The 11943-nt window shown below is 36.6% G+C and overlaps 1 protein-coding gene across 1 annotated transcript in view; it reads left to right on the top strand.

Moving 5' to 3' along the window:
• Positions 1-11943, top strand: part of LOC107603233 (folliculin-interacting protein 1-like) — a 40437-nt gene that overhangs the window by 1309 nt on the left and 27185 nt on the right. The window contains exons 2-5 of the mRNA XM_016295976.1: positions 7135-7264; positions 9595-9726; positions 11647-11750; positions 11830-11904. Coding sequence (XP_016151462.1) covers positions 7135-7264; positions 9595-9726; positions 11647-11750; positions 11830-11904 — 441 coding nt within the window. The remainder of the gene's footprint in view (positions 1-7134; positions 7265-9594; positions 9727-11646; positions 11751-11829; positions 11905-11943) is intronic.

The following is an 11943-nucleotide window of genomic DNA, read 5'->3' as shown; positions in this document are numbered from 1 at the left end:
AGGCGGGGCATAGAGGACCTACAATAATGTACAGTATTTGAAAAATAATGTGTTTTTTGAACATTAAAGCATGTCAACATATTCTGTTACACCAAATACACAAAATAATGATCTTTAAAAAAGCATCATATGACCCCTTTAATAAAATATTATAGAATATGATATTCAGTTTGTATTTTTTTTTTTTAATTGTTATTTTACTCACAAATAGTCATTTGTGCTTGATAAAATATAGGATATGATATTTGTCATAAAAAAAAAAGAAACTACTATTTGTATCAATTTCCATGATCTTTCTGCATCTAGAAATGACACTTTAAAAAAATTCCCACATAGAGTGTATCCAGGTTGTCCAAGAATAGAAATGAATTAAATAAAAATTGTAGTTGATAAGGGATTGAATTAAAATAAGAAATATGATTTATGCTTACATCTTGATTTTTAGCTTATTTGAAACCTTGTTTTGTCTTATTTTCAATCATTTTAAGCCGTCTTGTGGCCTCTAGCAGTTCCCGGACCCCTGTTTGAGAACCGCAGTGGTAGACATTTTTTATATTGCGAGACAGGGAACATATAAACATCGTTAGACACTTACTAACATGGAAATAAAACTAAAAGAGAACAATTTAAAATGGAAGAACTGATAAACACAATTGAAAATCAGGATAGCGTTAAATGGTGACTACTTTGACAAAGAGGAGCACAAGTGTTTTTCAGTCTTTCTATTTTAAGTACAAAAGCATGAAGAAACAAGGTAAAGGAGGGTATAATAGACATTGTTGGGTTGACATGCACATGTTCGATGGGTTCCTCAATCCTCACCATTGGACAAATACAATTGTTAGAGTGTCTAATATATATCAGTTAACTTGATAAAGGCAATGTCAAATATTTGTGCTGATTTAGAGTATATCTGGCACTCAGCCACAATCTTGAATTATATTGATATCCACATAGGCTGTTAAAAAGCCCAATATATGACCAACCTTTAAAAATATGTACACTACTGTATGGTGTAAGTTGAGTGTTGTTTTATGATTCACTAGTGTTGAACATGTTGATGTTATCTCGACACAAGTGATCGAATGCTGTGAGATCAGGATTCAGGACAGCAGCTGTATTTGAGCGTGTGCCGTGTGACCTTATGACCTCTCATCCTGTATTATGTCTTCTCCACACCACTCTCTCCTCGTATGTGTTTATGTTTGTCTCCCGTTTTCATTTGAGGTCGCTACAGGCAGAATCTTCCCAGGAACGCATCCAGATGAATATGAGCAATTCATTCAGTTAATATGTGAAACCGTAGTTAGATTAAACTTGGTGAAATGATATTCTCTGTGGTCTTGTTGGCCTGTTTCTTTAAATGTTGTTGTGAAGAGCTAGACACACCCTACTCAGAAGAACCAAAGGGCTGCTCACATTTCTGGTTCTTTGGCAGGACTGAACGTTCTTGATTGAGCCCGAAAGCTTTTATGTGCTCTGCCAGTGATTACCTTCAGCCATACCCAGACACGTTTTTGGAAACAAATATAGGCCTAATGTTTCATGCAACTGTAACATCTGCAGCAATTAATCAGCTAATTATTATTTTTTTAATCAGTTAATTGATTTATCTAATGTTAAAATTAAAACAACAAATGTTGATATTTAAAAAACATTTTTAATAAAATGTAAAATAGTAATTTTTATTTTTATCATTTTATTTTTCTTAAATTCTGTTTAATTTGATTAAATTTTTTTACCAAATTCTGTGTTTTCAATTAAAATTGTTCTGGATTCCATTTTAATAATCAAAACCTATTATTTATTCTTTCAACAGAAATTCTGAGTAATGCACTCTACTTTTTCTGGTAATCAAATGATGCCATAAAACAATTAAATTTTTTAATCAAATGAATATTAAACAAACTAATTTGTCTAAACAGAGGTTTACTGTTACAATTAAAGCATGGAAGAAAATCGGTGTGACTATTCCTTAAAAATTAAGTTTTAACAGAAGTAGTAGTAATATTCTGTCACAGTTTCTTCAAGTTAAACCTCAGTTTTATTCTGACGAGTTGCCTTGAGAGTTTTGTTTGTTTGTGTGTGTATGTAGCTTTTCTCAAATGAAACAGTCAAATGGTCTTGAAATGACTCTCAGAGCAGTTCTGGAGATGTTGTTCATGTATTTATGTCCTCATTTAGTGAGACTGCATTGCAGAAATCATAGGGCCCTTTTGAGATCCAGACGAGCATCACACAAGCTTAAGGATGTGTAGTAGAGCAAACTGAGACACGCACAACATACAGACTTCACATTTACAGCAGTCTTTCTGTGCTTCAATATTCACAGACAATAGACCATATTGTGAACTGCCCTACTTATGATTTATTCATCCAAATTTTGCCAAAATTGCACAATTCCGCTGAAGTCATGAGGCTTTAGGTTTGTGTATTTGATGTGCACTCAGCCTCTTGTGACTAAAGGATTGCTGCTGTCCCCAAGCGTCTGTTTCTGTGTGCTCATGACAGGTAGCGAGAGTTTGAGATGAGACGATAACTCGGTGAGTGATTCATAATGATGTGCTTCATTGATGTCATTCTTTTACTGTACGTCATGTGACTGTGGTGTTGTATGTTGTGCCGGTCAGGACTCGTAGGACAGTGAGTTCAGTACTAGAGCCGGTTCTTGCACAGTCAGATTAGTTTTCAAGGTGGAGACAGTGTACTTGAGGGGCTTTTTAAACCACCCACAAGGGAGTTGTGTTAGAATGATTGTGTTCCCAGTGAAATCGCAATGCTCTCACTCCAAAGTATTTTGCCTTAAACATCTTTTTTTGGCTGTTGTTGTGTTGTGGTTTAGTGCACACTGACGAACATATGAATTCATCTGCAAAATTATCCTGTGGCTGAAAGTATATTTTAGTGAAAAATTATCGTTAGTTGCATCTAGAGCTGCAACAAACGATTATTTTGATAATAGATTAATCTAACGATTGTTACGATTCATTGACCAATCGTCGATTATTTCACAGATAGGATAATCAGTATGATTTGTTCTATTATTCAGCTTTTACAATTAGTGAAAATACTGAGTTAGACATTCTAACTAATGAATAAAACAAGGTAAGCACTTCAGCTTTTCAAACATTTTTGTTTATTTATTTTTGCATTCACTTATAAAAAGATTTTATCATAAGTTTGCTCCACAATGGATAGCTGATTTATAACAGAAAATCAAGTTGTAATTCTAACTGAAAGCGTCACTGACACGTTTAATACTGTAAAGCCGCTAGCTTTAAATCAATCTTTTGTATAAAGTACTAGGCCTATGTAAATAAACGTGACGCGACTAGAGTGCCAATTTGCAGAGCTCATGCAAATAAATCCACATCGCTATGTTTAGATGCTTTCTTAACTGCTGTTTTCTTACCTCTGTCATTTTTGTTGTATGTTTATTTTGTTATTGAGAGGAAAGCGTGCAGCACATACACGGCTGCGTTTACACTCTGACTCTTAAGCACTGTGCGTATTCTTCTCTTGAATTGCATCTGGGAGTGCTGAATTACAGTCTTCCGCTACAGCGCCACACTGGCCAAACTGCGTTATTGCAGGCCCTTAAATTAGGTCAAAGTAGATCAAACGACTATTCAACAACAATTTTTTTTTGTCGACAATTTTAATGTTGACCAATCGTTTCAGCCCTAGTTGCATCTTGTGAGAAAGGATGCACTGATGCACCACCAGCCAGTTAAAATCGTTAGAAATATGTAACGATTGAATTCGGTTGAGATGTTAAAATGAATTGTGATACAACTGGCTGTGGGGATTTATCTAAGAGGAACTGACTGTCTTCAGAAAAGTTTAGATGGTATTTTCTTTTCTTTTCATCTTGTCTCTGCATAATGCATATTAAAGTAGTGTTTATAGCTATGTTTACAGCATTAACAAAGAAATCGCTGTGTCGCTGCCGTTCAATAAGCGCCACCTGCTATCAGAGAGTAAATTAGCATTTTCATTGTCAGTCTGCTGTTTTTGTTTCATTCAGATGTTTTATGTAGTATAGTTTCACAAAGCTAAGGTCAGGCCTTAGGTTAGACTTCGAAATTACACAATCAAATTTAAATCAGAAACTGCTAATGCAGAATGTACGCAGCATCTTTGTTTGGAATCGTGAGTCAAATGCAGTGGTTGCCTTTAATTTTAAATGGTAAGAGCACAGGCAAAGCCGTAGTATAATAAGTCTTGTCACCTATGTCACCTGTCTCCCCCTGAAAATATCAGTTACCTATTATAATTCTCATTACTGTCGGGAAAAAAATAGCAGTTTTAGTAATTACTCATTTTAAATTGAGCTTTGTTTTTTTTAATGCCTGATTCTGATTGAGAGGGTGGCTGATGGCACATACACACACACACACACACACACACACACATAATATAGAAGTCATTCATGCATGTGCAGTAATAGCTGAATTCTCCTGTTTGCATCCTTTTTGCATTTTTTTTTTAACAAAATTACCAAAATGTTTGGCATTTCTGTAAATGATTATTGCATATTCAAAGACGTATTCAGATGATATAAATGTTTGCTTAACGTCGACAGTATATGAGAAAGCATTATCGCACATAAAAATCTATAATACTTGTCATGTCATTTACTTTGTTTAACATTTCTAATAATTTTGGACAGAAATGTTAATTAAAGACCATAAATGAGTAAAGACAGAATAATCTTGTTCATCTTGACAAAATAAAAGTCCATGCATTGACAAAATAAAAAACTTAATGGCCAGACAGAAAAACATGTTGACCAATAAAATGTTAAACAAAGACCATAAACGAATAAAGACATAGAATACTCCTGTTCATCTGGACAAAATAAAAGTCCTGCCTCCAACACTTAATGACCAAACAGAAAAAAAAACGTATTGGCTGATAAAATGTTTAACATGTTAAGGCTAATTTTGGGCAGAAATTTTAACACTTATCGACCGATAAAATGCTAAATATCAGCTGCTGATCAACCATTAATTTACTACTAATCGGTGTTGAATGACGGTTTTTGTGTGCATCAGTACTTTTCTGCGAGAGAACAGTACTTTTTGGTAAATCCTACTCTGGTATTATTATATCTTATTCACAGTACTGTGTGTATAATTACTGCAAGCTAACTAGTATAAGAAAATGTATTAGCTACTGGTATTATTTAAATTACTGACACAGGGTCGGGTACAGTTTTCACTCTATTCATATTGTTTTAATTTATTTATTTGAGGAAAAATATTGTGGGACTCACTTGACAGTGAAACATGTGCTTTTGGTCTGCCCAATATTTGAAGTCATGAGACAAAGGTTATTATCAGGGCAAACTCTTAAGGACTTGTTTTATAAGATGGACCCAGAAAAATATTGTTTTTGTAATGTATAGGCCTAATCTTTGTTTGCCATGAAATAGCCTGTGAAGCTAATGTGGCAATAAACTAAAATCAAGTCAAGTATTATTTACATGTGTGATATCGGTTATCGGCATTGGCTCGTTTGATCATAGTTTAAGACTAGGAATGGGATGAAAGAAAAGTGAGTTTTCTTTAGATCAGCTGTGAGGTTTATGGTTGTGATTTAAGTTTTCATGTTTTGTAGGGGATGGTTGTGCGTCATGTTGTCTTTGTGCACAACTTGTTTGTCTCGATTCCTGATAAAGCGGATGATGTGCTCCATGTCTGGATGGCGAATGAGTCCAGTTGTCGGGAATGTGACGAGTAAACAGCCGCGCGCTCTGGGCCTTTCTTCACCTGCCTTGACGCAGAGCACACAAATAACTTGTGACCATGCCATTCCTGCTTCTGATGGATGAGGAAGCTTGTAGTTAAAGGGATAGTTCACTCAAAAATGAAAATTCAGTCATTAATTACTCACCCTCATGTTGTTCCAAACCCGTAATGGTCTTCGTTCATCTTCGGAACATAAATTAAGATATTTTTGATGAATTCTAAGAGCTCTCTGACCCTTCCATAGACCGCAATGTAATTAACACAATCAAGGCTCAGAAACGTAGCAAGGAGATCGTTAAAATAATCCATGTGACATCAGCGGTTCAACCGTAATTTTACGAAGCTACGAGAATATTTTTTGTGTGCAAAGGAAACAAAAATAACAACTTTATTCAACAATTCATCTCCTCCGCGTCACCCTATAGCGCCATTTTGGAGAGTATCATATACGTAAACAATGCATGCAACGTGGATACGTTGTTTACGTTCAGATCAAAGTGTAAACCTCGTAAACAGCATATCCGCATACATACATTGCATGCATTGTTTACGTATGTGATACTCTCCAAAATGGCGCTATAGGGTTAATTACTCACCCTCATGTTGTTCCAAACCCGTAATGGTCTTCGTTCATCTTCGGAACATAAATTAAGATATTTTTGATGAATTCTAAGAGCTCTCTGACCCTTCCATAGACCGCAATGTAATTAACACAATCAAGGCTCAGAAACGTAGCAAGGAGATCGTTAAAATAATCCATGTGACATCAGCGGTTCAACCGTAATTTTACGAAGCTACGAGAATATTTTTTGTGTGCAAAGGAAACAAAAATAACAACTTTATTCAACAATTCATCTCCTCCGCGTCACCCTATAGCGCCATTTTGGAGAGTATCACATACGTAAACAATGCATGCAACGTGGATACGTTGTTTACGTTCAGATCAAAGTGTAAACCTCGTAAACAGCATATCCGCATACATACATTGCATGCATTGTTTACGTATGTGATACTCTCCAAAATGGCGCTATAGGGTGACGCAGAGGAGACGAATTGTTGAATTAAGTCGTTATTTTTGTTTTCTTTGCACACAAAGTATTCTCGTAGCTTCGTAAAATTACGGTTGAACCGCTGATGTCACATGGATTAATTTAATGATTTCCTTGCTACGTTTCTGGACCTTGATCATGTTAGGATCCTTGCTGTCTATGGGAGGGTCAGAGAGCTCTCAGAATTAATCAAAAATATCTTAATTTGTGTTCCGAAGATGAACAGAGGTCTTACGGATTTGGAATGATATGAGGGTGAGTAATTAATGACAGAATTTTCATTTTTGGGAGAACGATCCCTTTAAGCTCATGTTCGTGTCTCTGTCCCTCAGCTGGTCGTCACCGGAGCTGGAGTCCAGCCAGATCCGTCTCATCGTCTACCAGGACTGTGAGCGGCGCGGCAGGAACGTCCTCTTCGACTCGGACGCCAGAAAGAGAAGCACAGAAGATGCCCCGGTCACGGTGAGTGCTGTGAGAACCAGAGGCCTTATCTCCAGTAATAATAGCATCAGCTGACTCTGAGTGTGTAAGCATTCTTTCACATTCACATGACTGAAGGCGTGTCGAGCTCTCTGTCACGTCTGCCAGTTGTTTGTCATTAGCTGTCATGAGGCTGCGGGGGTGCAGTGCAAAAGCCGGTTCACCAAAGAAACCAGCATTTTCCACACCTGCTCTTGTCATCTGCCTGCGATGTGAAATGTGAAGGGAATTCTGATCTGTGTTTCCCCAATCAGTCTGGACTGAATGTGATGAGAGAAAATAATAAGTAATTCAGCTCATGAAGAGTGTTGATGTTGCAAAATTGATGACCGTTCCAAAATGTTTTGTGCACCAAACAGGATTTCTGCGTATCTTAATTTAGCCTTCCACAAATTAAGACCTTAAAGGTTTTAAATCAGTGCAGAAAGTCATAAAGTTTTGGTATTAAATGTAAAAATTAATCTCTTTCTCAATTTCTCCTTTTTTTTTATGCATTAAAAAGTAATGGAAATCAGTTGGAAATTAAATGTTTAAACTCTGAAGTGTTGCTAATATAACTAATTAAGAACACAATGATTTATTGTGTTCTGTTCAATTTATTCCACGCATTTTGTCTTTAAGTCTTAAATTTACCTTCATAAAACCTGTAGGAACCCTGACTAAAGCGCCATGAAATTTAAGTCAGTGTCATTACTGATTGTTCCACATGGTACAACATTATAAATAAGTAAGCCCTGTATCATTCATTCAGTGGCTTAACATTTGATATTTATCAGTCGGTTCAGTATGGCTTTGACCTGAAACCTGCTGAATAATAAAAACACACAGCATGTGTAAAATATTGCTGTGGTTGGGTGATGATTAAAAACCTTCCTAAACGTAAAGCATGCTCCTTAAAATCCACTGCAGGTTCAAGCTGCTGCTGTTGCGCAGTGCAGCCAGATGAATAATAAACAGCCTGTCTAGTGTGTTCGGGTGAGGCTCTGGAGATCGCTGATATGGAGCCGAGCTGAGGCTGCAATCACATGACGCTTTTGGCAGAGGATATTGTTTCACTAGAGAGAGAGAGACAGAGAGTCATTGACCAGGAGCAGAAGAGAGCGAGTAAGCAAACAGACGTGCTCACGAGTTGTTAAGGAAGTCATATGACAGTCTCACACGCTCGAGTTCCTTTGTGCTCTTCACAGAGCGGGACGAGACTCGGCATGAGCCATTAGAGACACTGAGCCTGGCACGCACAGCCAAAACATTCATTAACTCAGGCCTTTCCCTCATCTGGACGAGTGCTGGATGTCTCATGTAACACCTCACAGAGATATGAAGGGTTTCGCTCTTTATTGACTCGCAACAAGGGTTGAAGTTAAACGGCATGCAAAAAAAGTGTTTATGTGCACGCTTGGCTGTTAAGAGATACATGTCTCTCCGTTAAGTCCATGCAAACAAAGCTAAAACTTCAAAATGTTCAAAGACTAGGGCTGGGCAGTATTGCCAAATAAGACTACATATCTTGATCTTTTTTGGCTGAATTGTGTTATATATGGTATATATCTCTATATTCTACTTTTTCTGTTTGGATTGAAAAAAAATATTTATGAGAGGGGGAAAAAATCACATCCTGTCCAACGTTGTCCAATGAAACGATGTTCATTCATATTAAAGGCTATGAAAACAAATATAGTGAATGTAACCATGTAGGCTAAGCTATATATTATGTGCAAAAAAGGGTTAAAATCACATTACATTCTAACATTGTAACATTACAATCTAAAAACTAAAATAATGCTGTTAAAGCAAATGTTAAATTCACTAAACTAAAAAATGAAAATAAAACATTTAGTGTGTTAAATGTGTTTGGATTGACGTGAAGGTGCGACAGATTATTCATTCATGAGTGAACTAATTCAGGAACTGCTCTGGATTCAGTGAATGAGTAATCAGACTGACTAATCTGCGTTTGAGAGTCGTTTTGAATGATTCCTTTAAAGTACGACTCATACACAAGAGTCATCTGATTGTGGATCATATTAAACTGGTCTCGCTGTTTCTTTTTGCACGTTTATTTGCTTTGCGGTCATGTCTCATCATTCAATCCAGACTCTCCCCCTTGCAACTTTAAATAATGATTAGTGACAATTGATTCAACATTAACTGTTTAAAACAGCATTCGCTTTTGTGTGCTGCTGCATTCACACTACAGACAATCATACACCTGAAATGTCTTTTTTGCAGAATGTTGTTCTTGACGAACCGGTGTGTTTCTTAGGTTTAGTGACTGCGCTGGGTTGTTGAGTTTGTCCGTGTGTTGTTTGCAGAGGGTGTGTGGAGAGGCACAGGCGAAGATGTTTGGGAAGTGTTGTCAGCTGAGGCCTACAGGCGGAAGCTCCAGTTCCCTGGACAGCAGCTCGTCCTGCGCCTCCGAGCCCAAAGAACAAAACCGCTTCCAAGTGAGTCCCGTCACAAGCCTTCGCTCTCTCTCTTCATATTCTTCATTGCCGATACTGTATCGATTCTAAAAAACGCATTATCAATATTTAAAAAAATAAATAAATGTAGCCTATGCAAGATTCCTGGCCATTGTTTCGTTTTGAGTTTATATCCTGACTGCTAGATAGCACTCTTCTTACCTCTGAACTTAAACAGTGACAACTTGTGTTCCGTTTCTGCAAGGTTTGTCCAGTCCCGCCCGCTCCCGCAAACATTCTAATATTACATATAATTTTCGCATATCAGGGAGCCGCTATCAATGGGGAGTATTTAAATCTCTTTTGAATGAGCGCTCGCGCTGTTCATTTTCACTTTTGATTTCGCGATCACGCGCACTCTGAGTAAAGGGAGCGCATCTTACGATATAAGATATTTGTCAATGAGCTGTTGAGTAGCAAATCCTCCACCATGGTCGTGTAGGTCATCCCTCCTCTCGACCCATGATCAGTCACATACATACATTATGTATGTATGTAAATTGATTTTATTTTTGCTAAGGTTTGCATATGGGGGTGTGTTCTAAATGACAGTTTTCCTAAAATTCTATCCTATTCTCCTATTCCTAAAATAAGAAATATCCCAATATATCGTCTTGCTTACAGTATCGCAATATATCGCAACATATCTTATCGCAACCATATTTAGTTCAAATAATGAGACGCTATAGACTGTTACCAATCAAATAAAATCAGTATCAACAAAATCCATTTTTGCAAGCTGCATCTGAAGCATTAAATCTATTTACACAGCAAATACAACAATACTTTGAGATTAATGTTTTAAAATTAACATTTTGAAAAAATGTTATGTTAAATATGAAATTAAAACTGCCAGTAGGTGGCGTCAGTTCACTGTTTTAAAGAGCGAGTCATTGAGTCTTTTATTTAACCTGGGTAATTCTTCCGATTTTATCGATTCTAATTTAATGCTTTTCCACTGTTATTATTTTTTTTATAAATCGAGAAATCGCGATTTTTTTTTAATAGAAATATTACCAAATGTTAGAATTAGACACGTTGACAATATGCAAATTATAACAGTTAAGAGAAAAGACTGATCCGACTTGGTGCTCAGTGGAATAAAAAAACCTATAAAGAGCTTCTACTGTGTGTCTGATATTTCATGTTTGCATGATGGTGACAGACAAGCTGCTGTTAAATTGTTTATACAAAACATTTAATAATAGTCTACTAGTGTTATACTTTTAGCCATTTTGAAATTGAATTTCCTTGACTTTTGAGTTTTTAAAAGCGTTTTTCATATTTCTGAACATATATGTTTAAGACAAGTTTGTACAATATGTGCCTTCATATTTCATGCATCTTTTCTGCATGTATATTTATCAAGTGATTTGCTTTACATTTAGACCATGTTAACAACTTCATGTGTGCTGCACTTGGAATTGTGCTTTCTTTAATTAGATGGTTAATAAATAAAAAATGTAAAAAATTTAAAATTTTCTTTATCAAAAACAGATTGATAATAGTGTCTAAAATATAAATCACTTAATATTAACTTGATGTTATTGAACTGGTGCATAAAATCAATACCATTTGCGATAGTGATACTATTAAGAAAAAAAACAGAACTCCTGTTCGCGTGATATTGCTGAACTATATCATATAGAAATATAAAATAATAACTCCTACGGAGTATTTTTTGCCCTCATATCTTGAATTTCAGATCATTCAGTGAAAGCATGCTCTCAAGACGTGCTTTTGTTTGGTTTGTGCAAACTCAGTGACGCTCATCAAAGTCAGCTCTCACATCGTTAAAACAACAATTACTGTATCATTGGATAAGATGCATATCACACACCCATGTGTGCTGCTCCTGCAGATTCAAACCTGTGTGCTTTGCTCTTTCTTTCGTTGTATCAGGGCTCCTCACGGTGCTTATCAGACGCTAACATGCTCGGAGAAATGATGTTCGGCTCAGTGGCCATGAGCTACAAAGGCTCAACGCTGAAGATTCACCAGATAAGGTGAGAGCGTACGGATGTCAAGCTGATGGTGTGTGTGATGAGCAGTCTGTGCTGATCAAGTGTGTGTGTTTGTTCCCAGATCTCCTTCACAGCTGATGCTCAGTAAAGTGTTTACAGCGAGAACGGGCGGAAGCGTCTACGGCAGCCTGAACACGTAAGCCACACACACACACTCTCTCACACACACACACAC

Source organism: Sinocyclocheilus grahami, unplaced genomic scaffold, assembly GCF_001515645.1.
Source record: "Sinocyclocheilus grahami isolate Dianchi unplaced genomic scaffold, SAMN03320097.WGS_v1.1 scaffold343.1, whole genome shotgun sequence".
NCBI classification, from domain to species: domain Eukaryota; kingdom Metazoa; phylum Chordata; class Actinopteri; order Cypriniformes; family Cyprinidae; genus Sinocyclocheilus; species Sinocyclocheilus grahami.
Note: the sequence above shows the minus strand (reverse complement) of the source record. Positions and strands in the feature narration are given on the sequence as shown.